At 42.6% G+C, this 23,387-nt stretch overlaps 2 protein-coding genes across 6 annotated transcripts in view; both read right to left on the reverse strand.

Moving 5' to 3' along the window:
- Window positions 1-4,084: 4,084 nt before the first annotated feature.
- Window positions 4,085-15,712, reverse strand: slc2a2 (solute carrier family 2 member 2; the record flags this gene model as incomplete). The annotated part of the gene is made up of 12 exons (XM_079527460.1): window positions 4,085-4,371; window positions 4,931-5,134; window positions 5,946-6,047; window positions 6,864-6,968; window positions 7,371-7,451; window positions 8,042-8,148; window positions 8,786-8,948; window positions 9,344-9,459; window positions 9,617-9,741; window positions 10,654-10,859; window positions 14,603-14,698; window positions 15,692-15,712. 12 exons carry the CDS (start codon window positions 15,710-15,712, stop codon window positions 4,168-4,170), a joined length of 1,530 nt encoding a protein of 509 aa, XP_079383586.1. The 3' UTR covers window positions 4,085-4,167.
- Window positions 15,713-21,935: 6,223 nt separating this feature from the next.
- tnika (TRAF2 and NCK interacting kinase a) overlaps window positions 21,936-23,387 on the reverse strand; it is a 112,204-nt gene continuing 110,752 nt past the window's right edge. For all 5 annotated transcript variants that reach the window (XM_079528913.1, XM_079528914.1, XM_079528912.1 and 2 more), the window contains one exon: window positions 21,936-22,401. In XM_079528913.1, the coding sequence (XP_079385039.1) occupies window positions 22,318-22,401 (84 nt within the window). In that variant the 3' untranslated portion in view covers window positions 21,936-22,317. The remainder of the gene's footprint in view (window positions 22,402-23,387) is intronic.

Raw genomic sequence — 23,387 nt, forward strand, 5'->3', positions numbered from 1 at the left:
ATTCATTATTAATGCATTAATCATAAATCTAATTCATTGTGCATATCCACATTCATAAACACTGTAGAAAGCCAATTTGATGCATTTAGTATTTTTGCATTAAATATATACCATAAAACTCTATTTTGGGTGGATTTTCAGTGTCGGGTGGATTAAAGGTAATGCCCCTATGTAGGCTTAGGCTATACGTGTATGTAATCTGACACCACTGCCATATCAAGCACAAGTAATCATTACGTCATACGCTGCCACGGGACATACGTGCAAGCAGAGTAGTTTTTCGTCAGGTGCTACGATGCGTATGTCCCGTACCAGCATATGATGTGATGAAGATATGTACCAATGCCAGGGTATAATTGGTTTTCGATGGTGACGTAATGATATGTTTCAGTGTCGGGTGGATTAAAGGTAATGCCCCTATGTATACATGTATGTAATCTGACACCACTACCATATCAAGCACAAGTAATGATTACGTCATATGCTGCCACGGGACATACGCATCAAACGATCCGAGTAACCACAGTATACCACTAATCAACTCACAAATTACATATACATATTTACATAGAGGCATGTCCTCTATGTATATACGTGATGAACCCCTTCATTACGTCATATGCTGCTACGGGACATACGCATCAAACGACCCAAGTAACCACAGTATACCGCTAATCAACTTACAAATTGCATATATATATATATACCAACACTGAAACATATCTTTATTACGTCACCACTGGGAGCCACTTATACCAGTTATACCCTGGTACAGGGTATTAGTTATACCCTGGTACAGGGTATAACTAATAATTCATAATTATACCCAAGATTGTTGACCTTAAGAATGGAAATTACCGCTGTGAGAAATGTATAAGAGAATTTCCTGAGTTTGAATATAGACTCAATATAGCAGACTTTCGTGGCGAGAAATTGGTGTCATGCTCCCAGGAAATAGTTGAAGTCCTCATGGATCGGAATATCCAGGAGGACTACTGGATACTATTGAAATACTATTGTTTTACTGCCAAAAACTAGGTACGTATATCACATAGCTAAACCTAATAATTAAATATTGAAACCGTTACTTCAGAGAGGCTGAGATTTGAAAGTTTGTAGCGGTCGATGGTACTTGCACGCTCTGCTTGCGCACTAGTAGGCCATTTATGTGTGAAACACGCAAGTAGGCACTCGACAGAGTGCAGTTCTAGTTACTTGCGCAAGCAGAGCGTGCAAGTACTAGTTTCGCAGGACGATGCGTATGCACCGTCCCAGCAAATGACGTAATGACTACTTGTGCCTGATACGGCAGTGGTGCCAGACTACATACATGTATACATAGGAGCATTACCTCTAATCCTCCCGACACTAAAACATATCGTCATTACGTCACCATCGAAAACCAATTACACTCTGGCATTGGGACCTTTAATCCACATCTTTATTACGTCATCATTGAGAGTTAGTCATCATTGAGAGCTAGCATATGACGCCAGTTATACCCTGACGTCATATGCTGGGACGGTGCATACACATCAAAAGTAACCACAGTATCTGTGCGCAAGCTCTGCCATTTATGGCCTACTTGTGTGCAACAAGCAAGTAGGCACTCGACAGAGTGCAGTTCTAGTTATTATTATTATGACAATAAAGTGGCATTCCACAAGGAAGCATACTAGGACTATACTATGACATCAGCTTGTCCTGTCCTATCCTGTTCGCAGATGACTCGCCACTGCTGGTCTCGGACAGGAACAAACTGCAGGTTGAAAAGGTCCTCAGCTCTGAACTAGGTAGAATCTGCATCCGGCTCGCTGATAACAAACTATAGGTAATTGTGTGTGATATTGTCACCCACGTACTCTAACTAAGAAGCCATCTGCCTTGCTGAGATTACTATTTGATCCAAAGAGAATGGATTCAGTTCTCTTTGGATCAGTACCTACCTTACCTACCTGGGAGTGGGAAAAACTGAATCCATTCTCTTTGGATCAAATAGTAATCTCAGCAAGGCAGATGGCTTCTTAGTTAGAGTACGTGGGTGACAATATCACACACAATTACCTACCTAGGTTCCATCCTGAAGCCAAGCCGCCAAGGCAATTATTTCCGGTGATAAAGTGCCCACCAACGTAATCAAAAAAGTCAACCAAAGAACAAGATTCCTATACAGGATCTACTCACTGGTCAACAAAAACACCTTGAAGACCCTAACAGGAGCCCTAGTACAAGGTTTATACGACTATGCATGCACCTCTTGGTACCACATCACCTCAAAGGCCCTTAAGACAAGGCTCCAGACTTCCCAAAACAAACTTGTCAGGTTACTACTTGGCCTCACTCCACGAACCCACCTCACCCCTGCCCATTTTGACAGACTGGAATGGCTTAGGGTTGACGACAGAGTACAGCATCTTGCAATGGGCCTGGCCCACAAGATTCAATACAGCACCAAGATACCCATGTACCTGGCTAAATACTTCCTTAATGTCAATGAAGTCCACACCCATAACACCAGAGGGAGCGCAACTAACCATGTGCAACCCAGATTTGGCACAAACAAGGGACTAAATGCGAATCCCTTGACTCCTTCAAAACCGCTCTCAAAGGGCACCTACGGACGGCCGCAATTCGAAACTGGTCCCCGTAAAACCTGAATCCCCCCCCACCCCTTTTCCCCTCACTGTATACATGTTTGTTTCTTTCCTTTTTTTTTACCTCCCCTATGATGATTTCCTGTTTTTTGCTATATAGAGTATATTTGTACGTCTCGTTATGATGAATTGAACATGGGTGAATGGTGAATGTTTGGATCAGAGTGACACTGCATGTTTATTGAGGTTCCCATGTAGTCTTGAAGAGGCATTGCTGTAGGATGAGGGAGAGGGACTATATTCTGGTAAATGAAATCCTATCTGCAGAAAATTTCATTTTCTCATATACTGACTGCCACCTGTCTGCACTATACATAATTATGCTTGATCAGCACCATGGATGGGGGTGTTGTGATGAGGATATACTGTAACCACTACAATCTGATTTACTGCAGCACAACAAAATGAAACAACACAATGTTATTTCTAGATTATATATATATACACACACATATATATATATATATATATATGTAATTTATTTTATTTGGGTAATATACATTGTATACATGTTTCGGCAAACAAATTAGATTGTTTCAGTTGTGTATGGTTAAAAAATAGCCAATACTGGAAGAGAGGCTTATAGTTTTGAGATAACTTAGTGTCAGATATGTAAACAAAACTCCAGATATACAAACGTCTGTCATCATAATGTTCAGTTACTGTCTTAGCTTACAAAGTATGGTGTATCCTACTGTACATAACAACAGGCTTACAGGCACATGTTTATCACTGTCGGGAGGAAACCACCTAACTCCATTTTTGTGGTTTTGATTATTATGTATTTGCATAAATTAGTGCTATTGAACACCCTTTACGTCTGTGTGATGATTAAGAAAATATTGAACCAATGACAAAAGTAAAAAGCGGTTCAGACAAAACCTCTTAACTCCATTAATTGGACCCTCAAACTGCCTGCTAAAGCAGCTAACTCCACCACCTCTCCCCCTGTCATGCAAGTAATTGACAATAATATGGTATATAAAGTCACAATACCAACTTTGATGAGGAAGCATTGCTTTGTTTTACATACAGGTATATAAGGTTTTCTTTATTTCCTGAAAAAATGATATTTTTCAATTCCTGAAAAATGAACATTTTAGAGTTAGGTGGTTTCTTCCCGACAGCAAAGATATAATACATTTGTATTGGTGATGGGGGAAGTGCCCTCTAACCAGAGGACCTGAAGTTCAAGGCCCTTGTCTATAACCTGCACAGTTGTCCTGGAGAAAGCATGGAATTCCTAACAAGCTCCAAGGGACGACCTCCCACATACAAACACGGGCTTAATATACTTTGTTGAACTGTATCGTGCACCAAAATGTTCCCTCAAAACTAACACTAACCTCATCCCTACCCTAAACTGAGGGAACATAGGTATGTGTTCAGAGAACGACAGGCGTGTAACTAAGTATAAATCTGTCTGAACAGGGTCCCCCCATTTGCCTGTAATGCATCCTACAGTAGCCTAATGTATGTGTGTGACATACACGCACAATGCCAAATACTGTGCTCAGGCGTCCGTGGCTGATTTGAGTTTCTCCAGCTCAGTATCGGCTATGGGTCCAGGGGGCACCTTTTTCTTGCCCTTCTGGAATACAGCGGCAATTTCTTCGAAGGTTTTCCCTTTGGTCTCAGGTACCCGAAGGTAAGTAAACACAGTGAAGGCAAGGAGAAATCCAGCGAACAGAATGAATACATAATTCCCCAACCATTCCTGGAGGAAACAAATACAATGGTTGTGTTAATTAAATAATACATTTCCCATAGATCTATATTGGTTTAGCTCTAACTTGAGAGGTTGGGGAAATTTGTCATCTGCATTTGACCAATCCCAACTACCTAGGAGTGAGCAGCCACACTGCAACGCTCGAGGGCCAACTCCAAGTATACTGTACATACGTATAGTACCATACTTGCACGTTTTTTGGCGTGAGAGGAAAGCAGTGTACCCAAAGGAAACCCACCCACTGAGCATTTCTTTTGTCTAATAGACGTCTAATATTCGTCTAGAGGGCCGTCTAAAAATGCGATAAAAACGGCTAAAAATGAGATATATAGACGGTCTATATATAGACGTTTAAACAACCGCTAATCAACGTCTAATCTAAGGATAGACGTCTAAAAGAACGTTCATTTTGAGTCGTTTATCGCATTTTTAGACGCACGTCTAATAGCCGTCTATTGCTCAGTGGGCACACAACTATTAAAATAATAATAGAAGAATACATGCTGTGTATGTGTACATTTGTTTTCATGCATGTTTGTGTGCTCACCTGTATGTAAGGGAAGGTCATGCCAACTATAAAGTTGCTAGTCCAGTTGCAGCAGCCAGCCAAAGCAATGGCTGCCGGCCGAGGTCCCTGGCTGAACAGCTCAGCCACTATGAACCATGGGATAGGGCCAGGGCCAATTTCAAAGAAGCTGACAAACATGAAAATGGCAGACATGCTGACGTAGCTCATCCATGAGTAATCATTCTGAAGAGGAGAGGGCATAAGTCACCTTTAGAACAAGAATTATCATGTTTAGGATGTTTCTCATGCGCCCTATATCCATAGTGGTTTGCATATCCACAATATGTTGTTAGAACCATGATTTATTTTAGGTATCATTCTGAATATGAAAGACAAAGACACATTTCCCACATGTTCCCATTCCCATTCCCCAACTACATGTGGGTACAGTACCGTGGGTGGAGGTCTACATCATACATCATCATCATACTGTACTTAGCGAGCTACTCGAGCCCACACTGTTTGTATTTTCTAGTTACTAGTAATGTTTTTTGTCAGGTGCTACGATGTGTATGTCCCGTAGCAGCATCTAGCATATGACGTGATGAAGATATGTACCAATGCCAGGGTATAATTGGTTGTCGATGGTGACGTAATGATGATATGTTTCAGTGTCGGGTGGATTAAAGGTAATGCCCCTATGTATACATGTATGTAATCTGACACCACTGCATATCAAGCACAAGTAATCATTACGACATACGCTGCCACGGGACATACGCAAGCAGGCCGTGCAAGTAGTGTTTTTCGTCAGGTGCTGATGCGTATGTCCCACAAACATCTGCCAAATAAAGAAGTTGTCGATTGAAGTAAAAAGTATAGAAATAATTTAAATATACAGTATAGCAACAGAAGGAAGAAAGTGAGGAATTTGAAAAAAGGGGATGGGGTCTCAATGAGCCTCTGCCATTGCATTGCAGATGACAAAGAAAAGAACAGGTTCTACAAGTGCTTGCTTTGACAGACAGACAGAAGCTAGGATGACTAGACAAACCTGCAAGTTGAGGCCCACTGTCATGGCAATGGCACAGCAGCACATCCCTGCAAGACCAACCAGAGTCAGAGAGCGCCTGCCAGCCCTGTCCACCAGAGCCACCTAGAACATACACATGTCTATCTTTAAATGCATTGTTTTTTTGTTTTTTCCCTCAGTGTAATAGGTGATAAATGTGTGCATGTGTAACTGACTGTGGTCATGTGCCCCTTGGTTTTGCTACAGTGCCAACCCTCATCACACCAGTGGTCAGGAAATATATGCACAGTTGAATGTGATAATAAAATATGCTTATGCTTATTCGTCCCCGTCAGCGCAGCCATTGGTGGGGAGCATTCCTAACACTCCATCATTGGTCGCCTGCTCCTAATCCTGCGGCATCCAACCGGCTCCTCCATCTGAGTCCACCTGACAGCTTAAAGCCACCCTGAAGGCTTCACTCCTGGCCGCTGTCATTTCAGTTTAAACTCTAGCACAGAGTAGAGACAGCGTGCCCTCGCATGAAAGATAGTGCCTTAAATTCATGAATTCTCTGATTAACGTCCTATCTTGTTAGAGTTCCTACATACTGTTTAAAGTGCATAATTGTATTATGATCAAGAGCAGGTTCAGCAAGTCAGATTCGGGAAGGGTTTTGTTAGGAAAAAGTATTAGGTAACTTTTGATTCGTTCTTTGCTTTAGGTCCTGCTCAGCCCTGCTCACTTGTAGCACATTTTGTAGCACTAAATTGTATGCCACTCAAACCATACTGGAATAAAACTTTCATTTTGGCATTAAACACCTTTGCCTTATTTAAATAACCACCCTTGACTCAGTGAGTCGTAATTGTGCGTGCGTGCGTGTGTGCGTGCGTGCGTGCGTGCGTGCGTGCGTGCGTGCGTGCGTGCGTGCGTGCGTGCGTGCGTGCGTCTACTCACAGACACCATAGTGAAGACTGTATTGATGACCCCTACTCCAATGGTGGCGTAGACTGGGTAACCGACTCCAGCCCGCTCGAAGATGGCTGTCGAGTAATAGAAGATCTGAGAGACAAATATAAGCAGTCAATGTCTGTCAATTTATTTTCACTAAGTAACATATTTACATTTCTGTCTTCCCAGAGAGAAACAAAGAGATTACTAAATTGTCACAGTGTGCAAACGGAACCAAATGGACCCTAACAGGTCCATTTGGTTTCATTTGTACACTCTCAGAGTTAAATTAACATTGATTTTACAATATAAATTAAAATAAATAGATAGATTAATATACAGGTCAAACTGGGGGTTCTTGAAATTACGGGTTGAGAATCACTGCTAGAGCCGTAAAAATCTTCTCGCATGGTGGTCCCAGGCATATCTTTTCAAATGGTGGTCTGCGGGCTAATTAGTGTCAATTTGGGGGTCCTTCACATGAAAAAGTTTGGGAACCACTGTTCTACTCACAGCATTGATGCCAGAGAACTGCTGCGAGAGGTGCATCACGAGGGCCACCAACAGCTGCTGTCTATACACAGTGGATCGTATCTAGAAAGGAGCATGTGACACAATATGTTAAAGAAAGAATCCACTCAAGGAAACAGTATAATGCTAAAGACAAATCAAAGAAAAAAGTAGACTGACTCTCATCCATGATCCTCCACATACGTATATATTAAAAAAAAGAAAATTGTTAGATTTTTACTATCTATCTATTCATCTATTCATCTATTCATCCATCCATCCATTCATCCATGCATCCATCCATTATCCATCCATCCATCCCTCCCTGCATTGTACAAATAAATATATTATACATGTGTATTGTCATATGAAGAAATGTAAAAATAAAGTTTACCAAAAAAAGAAATTAAAAATAAATATCTTAGCAATTACACAATGTAATTGAATGCTGTTGTATTAGATTGTGTCACTATTATGCACCTGCTGCTCCTTGCACAAACATTCAAGTATTCCAAGAAGCTCTATGCTCTGCTGTCCATTTGCAGCTATTGTTTGCTCGTAATATTGGTGACATTGGAATGTAAGCTAATTCTGCTCTTGTGTAAATTGCTTTGGCTAAGATTGTTTTTGCCATTCCCTCCAGCCCATCAGTGGTCCTTTCCATAGGAACGTACCAAGGAGAGGATAGAGACCCTCTCCTGCTTGTCTGCCTCCTCCTTCTCTATCCTCATCTCCTCGAGATCAGGAGTGGGGTCATATGTCCCCTTGAAGCGAAGCAGGCCTTGACAAGGAGAGAGAGGGACACAGCCAGGGATCGATGGCAAGAAGAGGGACAGAAAACAGTCACAAGAGAAGGATGACAGATAAAATGGTATAGAAGGGAGAGGGGGGGAGTGGAAGACAGAGGAAGATGATAGAGGGAAAGAGGAGAGAGGATGGTAGAAGAGCAGGAGCATGAGAATAATAAGGGGCTCTGTGATTTGTAGTAGAGTAGCCTAGAAGCCTAACACCTGGAACCCACCAAAAAGCGCCCTCACTCCCATGTGCTAAATTGCACGCACAGGTTTTTGCAAGACCGTTCTTGCCAAACCTGGCCACAGAGAGACGTCTGGTCAATGCATTTCAATGACAATGTGCAAGCAAGGACAAACCAGAGCGTAAAATATTTGTCACGTGCGCAAGTGGAGCATCTGTGCGCAACTAGTGAGAATGGCTGCATTCATTAACATGGAGTGCGTTTATGTTATAGCACCTTTGGAGTGGGAGTGCAGAGTGGTTCTCAAATTGGGGTCCAGTGACTGTCAGTCAGGCAGCTCTATTTTGTTATGGGGGTCCTTGGAATAATAACATTTGAGAACCACAGTGGTAGGTGTTTGTTTTCTCATGCAAATGTATTTGTACTGATCAGTGTCACTTACTCTTGCGGGCCTCGTTCTCCTTGCCCAGTTTGATGTACAGGTATCGAGGGCTCTCGGGGCAGAAAGGCAGCAGGAGAGACTGTAAGAGTGCTGGGGCCCCAGACAGTCCCAGCAGCAGGGGCCACATCATATCATTACCAAGCAGGAAATCCAAGCCTATCACCTACAGTACAAACACATACAGACAAACCCGCCAGCACACATACAGTACATAATTATGTATGTACACGTGTGCAGTGAGCTCACAAAAGCACTTGCACACATAAAACATACTCACAGATACACAGATGGACCGCACACATACTGTATGTATACTCACATGCGTAACACACTGCGCGCACACACAGTCACACACACACACAAACAATACGTATCGTGTGTGTGTGTGTGTGTGTGTGTGTGTGTGTGTGTGTGTGTGTGTGTGTGTGTGTGTGTGTGTGTGTGTGTGTGTGTGTGTGTGTGTGTGTGTGTGTGTGTGTGTGTGTGTGTGTGTGTGTGTGTGTGTGTGTGTGTGTGTGTGTGTGTGTGTGTGTGTGTGTGTGTGTGTGTGTCAGTCACCTGGCTTATTAGGATACCGGTGACTATAGCCAGCTGGTGTAATGTACCCAGAGCTCCTCTGTAGGCCTTAGGAGCTATCTCTCCTATGTACATAGGCACCAGCCCTGACGTCAAGCCTTAAACACAAACAAACAACAAAACTTTGCATAAACAACCCGAAGGGCGGAACAAGGAGGAATGAGCCTGCTGGTTGGTCGGTCAGGGACCAATCAGAAGTCTGACACAGGGTCAGTTAACCACATGAACCCTAGCATGTCATAATAGGCAGCGTACCACAGTAGAAGCCCATGACTGCACGGCCGGAGATGACCATGATGTGAGGTTTCCACATTTTACACAACCCCATCAACAGACCAGCAGCCACAGCCAGCACATTCACCATCAGCATCCCCTTCACTCTGAAACACAGACAGACAGACAGACAGACAGACAGACAGACAGACAGACAGACAGACAGACAGACAGACAGACAGACACTGTTATTTCTTCTCAGGACGTTTCACGCCCGTCAATGGACATCAAGAGCACATATTTATCCCTTCTCTCATCTCCTCTCGTCTCATCTACTTTGAGGTTCCCAACCTTTTTATACTGAAGTACCACCTCAGAAAATATCTGGCTCTCCAAGTACCACCATAATAACTGATGTTAAAATACAGGAGCGTATACCTGCCTTTTTTGTTCCATTCCTAAGCCAATAATGCTCCTGCTCTGACAAAACTCTGTCTAATCACTACTCAGCACAACTGATGATATTTCTAATGTGATTAATCCATTCTCAAATCTTCTATCAACGTCTAGGTGTGCTGTCAGCACGGATAGCCTATTTCAACCAATTGCTTGGTCAGAATAACTACCTGGAGTAATATAAATATTTCATTCCACTTTTGTCTTTTTTCTCCTTTTTTTGGGCGACTTCTCTTTGTACCACCAGTGGTACTAGTACCAGTGGTTGGGAACATCTGCATTTGACCCTATTTGATAACATTTCTATCTCTAGGACCCCAATCTACACTCCAAAATCCTCAGTGTTAATTTAGTTAACTCAATTTAGAGTGTAAAAATGTGCATTTGTACATTCTCAGAGTTACAGACCCATAAGGATCCATTTGATCCTAGCAATCGTGTAGCTGGAGACCCCCTGGAGCTCACAGGTCCCCGGACCCCACTGCTCGAGTGCACCGGGACCCATTTGTGGGTCGCGGACACATTTTTATGGGTTCCTTATTTTTTTTGTTTCCTATACATTCAATATTATTTCAATTGTTTTTCTAAAATGTTCATGAATTAAGGTGAGAGGCTCCTCTCACCTCCCTCTCAGATCGCCAATGAAGCCCACCAGAAAGGATGAAACCATGCCTCCAATGGAGAAGATTGACACTGACAGAGACCAATACATCATCACGGCAGCGTTTGCAACTGGCGCAAGCTCTTGGTGCTCTGTGTTGTTTTCTGATGGGATGGCAGACTTCTCTGACCACACCCCCAGGGACCGCCCATAATGTTCCTGAATGATCTGTGAAAGAGACATATCAATTGATCAGCAAAAGGTAGATTGAGGACCATCTGTACATCCAGGTGCGTGCACATATACTGTAAAGTATGTTTGGCAACTGTGTGTGTGTGTGTGTGTGTGCGTGCGTGCGTGCGTGCGTGCGTGCGTGCGTGCGTGCGTGCGTGCGAATAGACACAAATGCACAGGGCGGACACGCAGACAAGCATGCACATACACACCAGCATGCATGCACTCAAATCAGCCTGTTTAACTATTTTTATAGTTATATATTTGCTGCAAAGCCCTGGGTATAGGCAATCCGGCCTGGCGGGGATTTTCGCTCTAGTTTTGTCTTGTTCTCTCCCACTGGTATTTACCTCCAGCATGTGTCTGTCTGTCCGTGAACCGACAGAAAGAGGTTGATAACTGTGACAGGGGTCGATAACGTTTGGGTCAATAACGTCAAAGGTCAAGGTCACAATCAAGGTCAAAATTACATCAGTGATATCTCAGGAATGGAGACAAACTATAAATGGCTGCTTATACTGTACATGACTGATATTTGTAACAAACCAAACCGCGTGAACATTGGTTGAGATTGTGGTGAGTTTTGACCTCCTGCAGTACATGTACTGTATTAGGAGGCACGGCTTGACTGGATCAATATTAGCCTGGCGGCTGGCTTTGGCCAGAGACACAGCATGGATTCACTGACGTGGGGAGGCCCGCTATGAGTCTGGACTTCAGCCCATAGGCAGAAAGTATGTGGAAGCTGGAGAAATTAGAAAATGATTGGGGCCAATCAATGACTGCATTTCAACTGCCGTACAACAGTTAAAAGCAGCCTCTTGATTGGTCCATGTGTATGTAACATACTGTACATGCTGCAGTACTTTCAAAACAATGGCCTCGACACAAGTTTATGTTTCAACAGAAACCATACAAAAGTGTAGTTAGTTCAGATATAGACGCCAACATACATATCCGACATAGTACGTAGAAAGTAGAAACTAAACAAAATAGACATTGTTGTTATTTAATGCTGTATCTTTCAAGTAGGCCTACTAGCACTAGCGCTAGCACTGTGATGACGTCAGCTTTTTGTTACACTGATTGGCTAGATGAGTCTGTCTGTCAAAGCATGCCTTGGCAGACTTTGCAAGCTGCCTATGGGATGAAGTCCAGACTGATACCGGTGAGGAAGTCCAGACTGATACCGGTGAGGAAGTCCAGACTGATACCGGTGAGGAAGTCCAGACTGATACCGGTGAGGAAGTCCAGACTGATACCGGTGAGGAAGTCCAGACTGATACCGGTGAGGAAGTCCAGACTGATACCGGTGAGGAAGCTGCCTATGGGATGAAGTCCAGACTGATACCGGTGAGGAAGCTGCCTATGGGATGAAGTCCAGACTGATACCGGTGAGGAAGCGAGAGTGAATCCAAGTTCATCAGTTTATCAGCCAAAGCCATGCAGGCTACAATATTGCAGCCGTGACACATCACTCCAATGAACAGCAGCAGCTATTGCGGTATCTATGTGCATGTACAGTATGATCAGTATCTATGGGTGACATTTGTCACTAAATCCATGTTCTAAGTGGGTAGTGAACCCGGACTGGCGGAGATCTGCACTCTGTGAAGCGCACTTTTCTAGTTTTGACTGTGTGACATTCAGTTCAAGAGTGTCACAGAGTGTCAAGAGAGCCAAAACGTGAAGTGGCATGCTAGTTAAAATAATGTGGCACTAACACTTTTGTCCAGGAACAACAGTACCTTTATTTCAATTCAAACTAGACCTGAGTTGCTGGCCAGCTCAATATATGCAGATCTAGGTAATGATCCAGTCTTCTCCATGTATGGCTATCCAGGGTTAGGTGAGGTTAGTGTTGTGATCTTCATATATGCAGATTGCAGATGGCCATATATGGTGGCGTGACGTGTCACGAGGCGACGTGATGTCACAAGGCGTGACCATATATGGAGCCCAACCAACTGACGGGAGATGCAGGTTTTCATAGTAAATGTGACCTAAGGGCGCAATAAGCCTTAACCCACATACAGTAGTTACTGTATGTGGGTTATCTGGGTGGGTGATCTAAGGAATGATGGTGATCTAAGGAATCTAGGATGAAAGAAGGGTCCAAGAGTAGGCCAAAATGTAATGTGGCCGGGAACAGCAATGTCGCCTAGTAGGAGTGACCATGAGGCCGATTTGAAGAATCTTCCTTGGCCTACTCCTACTGGCACTGTACAGTAAACATTATGTAAAGTATGATGCTAATCAGTCTAGAGATTATACATTGAGAAGACAAGACACACACGGACACACACACACACACACACACACACACAGACACACGGACAGACGGACAGACACACAGACACACACTGTGTGTGTCTGTGCGTGTGTTGTGACATAATTTGTCTGACACACACTGTGTGTGTCTGTGACTCGTCACTGGAGTGAATTGAAGCCGTTCGTGTAGGCTGTCATGTCAGATGTCACATTAACATATGTGTGTGGACCGTAGAGTAATAAAAGGATAAAGACCGAACCGGAGCGCTAGCCCTGCACCCAAGCTATTCATTTCAATGGAAGTTGCTCAGTGGCTTTTGAAGCACCCGGGAGACTGACGGAAGTACAATTAAAACTCAATGCAATGGCTCGAGCGAGCGGAAGTTTAGCCTAGCCTAGCCCGGACCTCAAATTTGAGGTCCTGGGCTGACGCACATGACATCATGAACATCTGTCCACCTCCATGAACGTGCTGCAGTTCCACTTTTCGCCAGTAGGTAGTGGCAGCTTCAACGTTGGATAGCCTTACTGGGGGCTTGGTGTGGACAAAAAAAAGGTTTTATTAATCATTTCAAATAATTTGTCACGACTCACGTGACGCATGGACCGAGCACCGAACGAGGGAGCTCCTCTCTCTCTCTCCGTCTCTCTCTCTGTCCAGTCAGTGTCATGATTTCACAATTTTCTAATTGAAGTTTGATCGATCACACAAACTGTCTAGCGTCTGCATTCTAGGCAATCAAGCAAATGTGATACTTAATAATATTTATAACAAATAACACAAGCAGCTGCTCATTTTACTTTGATAACCAGGCAGTAATGTGGGCTGCAGGGCAGACTCCAGACTGGTTGGGTGGTGGATTCTGTTTATGTTAACAGTTATATGATCAGGGCAACTTGCCCTGATCATATAACTGATATAAAACAGGGTTGTTGAATTGCTCATTTAGATAATCAGACAGTGACAGCCCAGAGCATTTGTTTTGCACTGGCATAGTGGTATATCATAATTATTGTTATTTATTTTCTATTATCTCATCAGGGAATTGATACTATAGCTTTTTGTACTTATTGAGTAAATAAGCACCTGTCATATTTTGTCTATGATCTTATCAATGTTCATATCTTGCTCAATACCGAGAGTGTAGATTTGTACTGATTGACTTATAGTTAGTATAACCTTGTGTCCCTACCCTCCCTACCCCCCAAAAAAATTGTCTGGCACCCCTAAATAAAACCCAAATTCTGCGGTGTGGCACACACACACACACGCTGGAGGCAACAAATTCCCATGCCGAAAACATAATCTCCGTCCTCCATCCTGGCAGGGATGAATCGAACAAGATGCTTGCAACCCCAGGTGTATAGTACCTACTGTAGCTAGCTGTACAGTAGCTGTATTATTTACAAGTAGGTGGCAACACTTTATTTATCAATGCTATGTTCCCTTTGTATGAATACAGTACCTTCTGTGGGGCGTTGATAACTCCCAGACTGTAGCCATATTGCAGGGACCCCAGGGCTGCAGTGAAGACAGCCACTGCTAAGGTCCCTGTCAACTGCTGAAAAAGTGAACAACAGTAATCAATAGCGGTTGGCAAAAAAAAGAATAATCGAAAAAACGATATATCGCGATTAAAATCGAATAGCAAAGTTCTGAATAGATTTTTATTTATTTCTTCTTTTTCATGTCAGAAAGACTGACGTATGATTTAACTTTTCATGGTTTATATTTGTAGAATTGTTTTAAAATGTTCTAGTATAATAAAAGCAAAGTAACTTGGGGAAAAAAATCACAATAAATCACAAAATATTTAAGAATTGCAATATATATCTGTCTGTATTGAAGTGTATGATTTAACTTATCATGGTCTATATTGTTTAGAATTGTTTTAAAATGTTCTAGTATAATAAAAGCAAAGTAAATTGAAAAAAACCCCCAAAAAATCACAATATATTTAAGAATCGCAATATAAATCGAATCGGCTAGGTATCGATATTGTATCGAATCGGGAGGTAAGTGAATCGTCTCACCCCTAGTAATCAATAGTCTATATTTACATACAAACATTCACACAGAGACACACAGACAGTGTATGCATATGCATTTCCAGAAAGGCAAACACATAGAGAAATACACACAAATGCATATGCTTGCTATTCTTATACCCCTTCAGGAAAAAGGTTATTCTCTGCCTCTGCAGGCTGTCAGAAGTAGATTTATAAACGTGATCATTTTAATGACACAATCAAACATTTATATGATTTATGTGACTGTCATAATACATATTTAATTTGCTGTCATTTAAATTATATGAGCAAAATACTGTAATCAAAAAGTATGTTGTAAAGAATTACATGACAGTCATTAAAAATGACTCACAGTCATTAAAAATGACTGTCAAGGTATAAACACCTTACAACGAAACGTACAGTGCTGCCCGACTTCACAGCCCGAGTGCCCACCAGTGAAAACTGATTGTATGTGCATTACAGCCTCAGATTACAAATTTGGGTTGGAAAGTTTAAAAAGTTTTAGTGAAGAATTATCGTACCTTTCCTCCTGACGACTCCATGGGTGCAGAGTGTAAACCTTCCCAGAGACAATGGGTCAGTGGGTGCGTGTGTGCGTGTGTGCGTGTGTGCGTGAGTGTGTGAGCGTGCATGTGTGTGAGCGTGCATGTGTGTTTCTGTATCCTCAGTCCCCCCCCCCTCTCTCAGACACCCTCAGGTAATCATCAGTGAAGCCTCCACATTGGATCACGCTCTGTCCACGTTCTAATCTGCACACACACACACACACACACACACACACACACACACACACACACACACACACACACACACACACACACACACACACACACACACACACACACACACACACACACACACACACACACACACACACACACACACACACACACACACACACACACACACACACACACACAATTAAAGGACATGCAGACTCTCAGAAATGCACATGCACGCACATGTCATGCTGTCAAAAATTAATTTCCTATGAATACACAACCTGTAGATAATAAAATCGATATATGCCTGCAAAGCAAAACAAAAAAAAGAATCATCAATCACAGCCATTAAGCATAATATACAGCCTCTGGCATTTTATTAGGTGACGTGGGTTTTATGGCAGGCTGACCAGCCCCTTCAACCCAGCTAAAACTTTGCCTCCACACTGATAGAAGATATTTCCACACTTAGATCTATGCTTTAAAGTGAATTACGCATAGATCTAAGTGTGTGTACCTGTATTCTATCAAGTGCTGTACAGTAGAGTGAAATATCTAAAATCTCAAATGTAATTTACAGTAACAGCAGCATAGTGCCACGGATAATACTGATATCAAATGCAGTGTTGCTGATTTGGTTTACATGGTGTTAGCTCTCTAGTGAGGACATCTGGACAGCACTTAGCACCCTCTATCTTACAAATACACACAAGCAGCAAAACACACAGGTTTACGGTTAATGATATACTTCTGAGGGACGGAACAAAGTCTGAGGGTCACTGGCCTTGGATCTTTGCTGGTGCAAAAACACATACTTGCATAACAAAATACACATGGAAACAGGTACACACTTACAGTAGCACCATTTACAATTTGGGCATTTAGCACAGGTTTCTCAGAGTGGGTGCCGTGGGGGTGTCGCAGAATACTTTGATAATGAATTAATCCGTTTAAGCAGGCAGACCCTCAAACGTCAGCTTAAGCAGAGTGGGCATGAACTCTAGTCAACAAACAAGGTAAACAGTCAAATAATTAGAGTGAGAACAAAGTAGTGCCTCAAAGAAACTAGGATAAAGGCATGCCGTCTAAAACAAGTACAATAAAAGTAGCAACAAAGGTTGTAAAATGCTTCAAACAGAGTCCATGTGCATACGCTGTTAATAGCCATTAGGATTAGGGGGGGGAAAAGGGAAAAAAATAATATATAGTAGTGACACATTTATTTAGGGTGGATAATAACATGCCACCCCCCACCCCCATCAAAGAATATAAAATAAGAGTTCTCTATTACAATTTGTGCCTATTCCATTGATTGTTTATCCCCTGTGTCTGGTCTGTGTTTGCCTGTTTGTATGTGCACGTCATGCACAAATGTGTCTCTGCAAGTGTGTAAATAGTTGTGTGTAAATATAACCAATTGATTATTGTTCACTCTTGCAGCATTTGACAGGAACCTTGGAATAATCTTGAATATTCAGGGTATGATCATCCCAATCAAGTTTCAGCCCTCAGCAATTGTTTGAACATGAGTTATTTTGTCCACATACATAGTATACAGTACAGACACACAGATAACACCAGACACTCAGATAACACACACATTACAATACCCAAACATAAAGTGCAGTGGGTATAGATTCATTAAAGACAGGTCCTGTCTGAAGATTAAGGGAAAGATGGAGGTCCTGATCGTGTAGGCAACACACCTAACATGAAACAAATAAAATAAATTATACACATACATTACATTGCTTTGGGATGCGTTGTGAGCTTGTAGATCAGCTATCTTTGAGACATGACAGCAGCCACCGTGCGAGGTATAAATGCTATAGCCATCATGTACAGTGCACTGTATCAGTGTATTATATGTACACTGTATTGTGTCTGGTCTGATCCAACAGCAGTCTTATATGACACACACACACACACACACACACACACACACACACACACACACACACACACACACACACACACACACACACACACACACACACACACACACACACACACACACACACACACACACACACACACACACACACACACGCTGTATACAGACATAAGACATTACGGATTAATGTTCTATAGTTTCATTTATTTCTCTCTTACAGCATTTCTTTTACAAAACAAATAAACCCAAACAAAAACAGCATGTTAGTTAATGCTCATTCCAGATGAAGAAAACAAAATTTTGAACAAACAAAAGGAGAGAGAGAGAGAGAGAGAGAGAGAGAAAAAAAGAATTAATTGTACAGTGTTTTATCATTTTCAAAAAGAAGAAACCTCGGTATGTAATGACCGTCAGCCTTACCGATGAGACGAGTGACCATCATGATGGACAAATATAGGGTTGAGGATGGACACAGATCCACTGCCTGTTGCCCACTGCCCCACACACACACACACACTCACACTCTCACACACACACGGGGGGGGGAAGACAGCACTTGTGATCAGCATGGCTCTTTATTGCTAAAAACTCTAGCCTGCTCCCCTCAACAGTGACTTGACCAGTAAACCTTACCTGCTGTTCCACATAAAGGTGGCCTTAACAACACAACAGGACAGAATGGCTTACTTTTGATACGTGTAAAGAAAGACATAAACATTTAAAATCATATATTTGTTTTACTTTGTTGGATAACTTGAATTGTTTGGATCTTATGTGTTGCACTACTGTAGGTTTCTGTTAACCAGAAAACATGTCCGCTGGTCGAAATAATGACACCTACATTTCCCAGGGTTCTCCTCTGCATCGCAACTATGGCAAATGTTACATTTTCCAAAAGGGCTGATGGAGTACTGCATGGGTTAATAGCCCACTCACATTATTTAAACAATATCGGTTAATGAGCACAAAGACAAATGACAAGTAAAAAAAAACACACATCTAGTAGGCCTACTCTTTCAAAAGTTATCTTAAGGTCATAAATGTTAATCTCCATTACAGAGACATCATAATCGTGTTAAGAAATGAAATTGCAACACAAGGAAAATGTGTGAAGTACAGTCAACAACAACAATAATAGTAATTAGTTGGCCGCGGTTTCATACATTTTTTGCTTATGTCATGCTAGGCACTGTACAAACAGGAGCCAAAAGAAAACCTGATTTATACTTGTGTTGTGCGCTGGTACAGCAGATATACAAGCTCACAACAGGGCATCGCAACATGATGTGAGCTTGTAGATCTACTACACGACGCCACAAGTACAGCCTAAATCAGTGGTTCTCAACCTTTTCAGGGCCCACTTGAAAATCTTCAAAGTGTTTGTGGCCCACCTATCCGTCCAAAGGCCAAAAGCCCGAACAAAGGCTGCCGTGTTAAGTGGTCAGATAGGTGGCCCGCATGCATTTTCGGAGCATGTTTATTTTGATGATCAATCAATCGTGTTTCGAATGAAAACTGTTTTAAAGAAAGAAATACATGAAATTTTAATTTTATACTAAAATATTAGTGTTTTGCCAATAGAGGGTATGCGCATGCATAAAGTGAGTGCGTGGCAAATTGAGTGGCAAAGTGATTTTAACGTCGGTTAACGCCGTTTAATGCAATCAGATAGGACTTTTCTGTTTGGATGTATGAGCTGTCAAGGCCAGAAAGTAGTTTTTGGCACTCCGCAGGCGTTCCTGCATAACTTCCGGGTATGATGATGATGATGTCACACGCATACCCTCTAGTCTAGGCCCACAGGTTGAAAACCACTGGTCGAATTTAAGCATAAGGAGTGGTCAAACAAGGAAGGAGCGTGACTGGAGAATGCCTTGTACACAGTACAATACAGGTTTAATGTAACTCTTAAAATGTAAGAATTTACCAGTTTACAATTTCAGAGTTAAATTAACTCAGAATCTTGCCTTGTATGTTTTCAAGTGCTTTCACACTACCGATACAAGTCAATATCTCAGTTAAAGATGATATTCTATATACTCCGTAAACACACATCCTCACTGTAAAAACAGAGTGCTAATTTAACTCCCGAGAGTGTATAAATGGGACCCATTTCTGGGTGACATTGTACAATCTTGAGAGATGGATTAACACAGGGTTTTCCTGTGCAGAGCTTGTTCATGAATAGAGCAGCACACCAGAATTTTGTTGCTTTCTGGCAGAAACCCCTTATCTCCATATTTAAACGTTTTATGTTTTTCCTAAAATAATGCCCTACTTCTTCATACTACGGTGTCACACAAAAGAAGCAAAAATAGCTGATAGCTGATCTACGACGCATTTTGATAGATCGTCCATTTTTTTATTTGAAACAGTTTGGGACATATGCGGTTTCCACCCGGCAGCAACAGTATTTCACCATGGAAAAGGACAGACTGAGACAGCCAAACCCAATACATGGAAAAGGACAGACTGAGACAGCCAAACCCAAAACGCTAGTTTTATGTGCTAGTATGCCTGCTAAGACGGCATATTCATGCTATCCCAGCATCCCCTCTGTCTTCATCAGGTTTCTCTATGAAAATATGAGCTCATCCAGGCTTAAGCTCAATTTATACTCCATCGTAGTTTGCAACACAGTCGTACGACAAAGTATAAATCAGGCTTTACTGCTACATGTGGTGGTCTCTTTCAAATACTCGCTTTGGAGAGCCAGGGTTACTAAAGTAACCTTGCGTTTCCATTATGCAGGGCTCTGAACTTAGGCCACAGCATCCCAGAACCATGTTTGTGCATGTAAATACAATATAACCCAATAACACTTTCTCAGTGCCATGGTGAAGTGAAGTTCGTGCACACAGACAATGTGGCTTCATTCTTTTTTCTTTTTTTAAATCCGGACACTTATTCCAATGTCACGTTTGGATGCTGATGTCGCTGATTCAGGTGGGAACATCACTTTCTGTTCTGTCTCTGGCATTTCACCATACAGTCCCACACATGCACTCGAGAGCATGTGCACACACACACACACACACACACACACACACACACACACACACACACACACACACACACACACACACACACACACACACACACACACACACACACACACACACACACACACACACACACACACACACACACACACACACACACACACACACACACACACACACACACACACACACACACTCCTGAATCATAGATATATAGATGTGCTGTACAATTCAACAAGTTTTGGACGCTGAGAGTGCCTCCAAACTGTTACACAGGCAAGAACAAACAAGAAGAAAAGAAAGAAGAAAAAAAAACATTTGTGATGAACAGAATGACGCTCTCATTTTGTTCATGTTAATGTTACAGTATATCTGATGCAGCACCTTCAGAGTTTTTAAAAGTCTTGAGAGTTAAGAAGAGAGGGATCGAAGGGGACAACAGGAGGAGGAAGAGGCGGAGGGGGGGAGCATGAGGACAGGATCTGGGTGTTGATGACATCTTAAAGGGACGCAGGTTTCATCTTTGCATACGGTCGCCCCACCACCACCCCTTCCTCCCTCTGGATTATGACTGCACATTTGGTTGTGGTGTTGTTTGTGTCAGACAGAGGGAGAGGATGGCGAGGAGAAGTGAGTGAGGAAGAGACAGGTAGACGATGGAAAACAAATCAGGCAGACCCGCCGCGTTTCGGGGGGGGGGGAGGACTTGACTCGAGGTCCCTCCCCTCCACTCAATCGCATGACCATGTTGTCCATTTCTATACTACTCTACTGTATGTCCACATTTGATCTATTATTCCCATTCTGGGATGGGCGAGGAGGGGGGGGGGGGGTAGAAGACAACCAGAGGAGGTAGGACACAAGGAAAGGTGCGGGAGGGGTATAGGGTGTTTCTACACTTGTTCTACGGTTGTTGAAGACTTTTGAATGTACTGGCTCATTGAAAATGAAACACAGAGAGAAGGACAGAGCAGACAGACACAGAGAGAGAGAGAGAGAGAGAGAGAGAGAGAGAGAGAGAGAGAGAGAGAGAGAGAGAGAGAGAGAGAGAGAGAGAGAGAGAGAGAGAGAGAGAGAGAGAGAGAGAGAGAGAGAGAGAGAGAGAGAGAGAGAGAGAGAGAGAGAGAGAGAGAGAGAGAGAGAGAGAGAGAGAGAGAGAGAGAGAGAGAGAGAGAGAGAGAGAGAGAGAGAGAGAGAGAGAGAGTACATAGCCAGTGTCACCAGTATTGCCAGTCACTTGCGCAGTGATGGTTTCTGCTTGTCCCAACAGAGTATCCATAGTAACATATCTCTTAGAATCAAGTCTTTGTTTATTTGTAGTTGATTTTGTTTTCTTCTCTACGATATCTTTGACATTTTTCTTTTTTTTCTACAGTGTTTTAGCCTCTCCAGTGTCATAAGAGTTCAAGGTCTGGCCTTTCTAGTCCATCGGTCGATTTGATTGGCGAGCGATGAGCCTCGGGCTGAGATGGATTGCTAGGCTGGCCAATGGGTGAGGAGTCAGGCAGCAGGGCCAGTGGGCGTGCTCTTCACCAATTCATCATGGAGTTCCTGTTGAGGGTCATGAAGAATACCTGGCTACTTCCTCCAGAACGGACCGACGCGAAGAACACCTGCACACACATAAAAAAAACATGGATTACAGCTGTGCGTGCGTGCGTGCGCACAGTGGGAACTGTGTATGTCCAAAACAGTGCCCCTTTAATTATTTAAAAAAAAGTGTAGATCTGCTAATTTCACTAGTGCAGTCTGAGCCAGAAGTGCCTCTCTACTGCCCTCTACTGGATGTTACTACTGTATCCATGCTAGTGATGGCTCAACAACTGGGTCAAAAAAATCGACTAAATAGCATAAGATTTTAGTCGACTAAATCTACAGTTGATTTAGTCGACTAAAATGTATTTTGGCGGGCCGTCGTAATGATTGATTTTACGCTTGCTGAAAATAGCATATCTACAAGCTCACAAGGCGTCGCAGTGTGACGCCTTGTGCGCTACTGGATCTCTTGTCCACTAGTCCCTTCCTAACATGTTAGTCTAGTTTTTATTTGTTGACAAAATTGTCAATATATTTAGTCTTAGTTTTAGTCATCATAGCTTAGTTTTCATTTAGTTTCCACTTAGTTTGTCAGTGAAAAAAGGTCGCCGACAAACATTTTTAGTCTACTACTACTACTAGTCGACGAAATCAACACTGATTTGGTGTAGGTTTAGAAACTCTAAAGGTCTCCACACACCGGGCGCGAATTCGGATTGTTAGCGGCGTTTCTCCATCGGTTTTCCGAAAAACACGGCCGGTGTGCAACCACCTTAAGAGCTGTCCTAGCACAGACCAACTCAAGTCAGCTTTAGTAACTCTAAGAGCTGTCCTAGCACAGACCAACTCAAGTCAGCTTTAGTAACTCTAAGAGCTGTCCTAGCACAGACCAACTCAAGTCAGCTTTAGTAACTCTAAGAGCTGTCCTAGCACAGACCAACTCAAGTCAGCGTTAGTAACTCTAAGAGCTGTCCTAGCACAGACCAACTCAAGTCAGCTTTAGTAACTCTAAGAGCTGTCCTAGCACAGACCAACTCAAGTCAGCTTTAGTAACTCTAAGAGC

The sequence above is a fragment of the Electrona antarctica genome, assembly GCF_951216825.1.
Source record: "Electrona antarctica genome assembly, chromosome: 18".
NCBI lineage: Eukaryota > Metazoa > Chordata > Actinopteri > Myctophiformes > Myctophidae > Electrona > Electrona antarctica.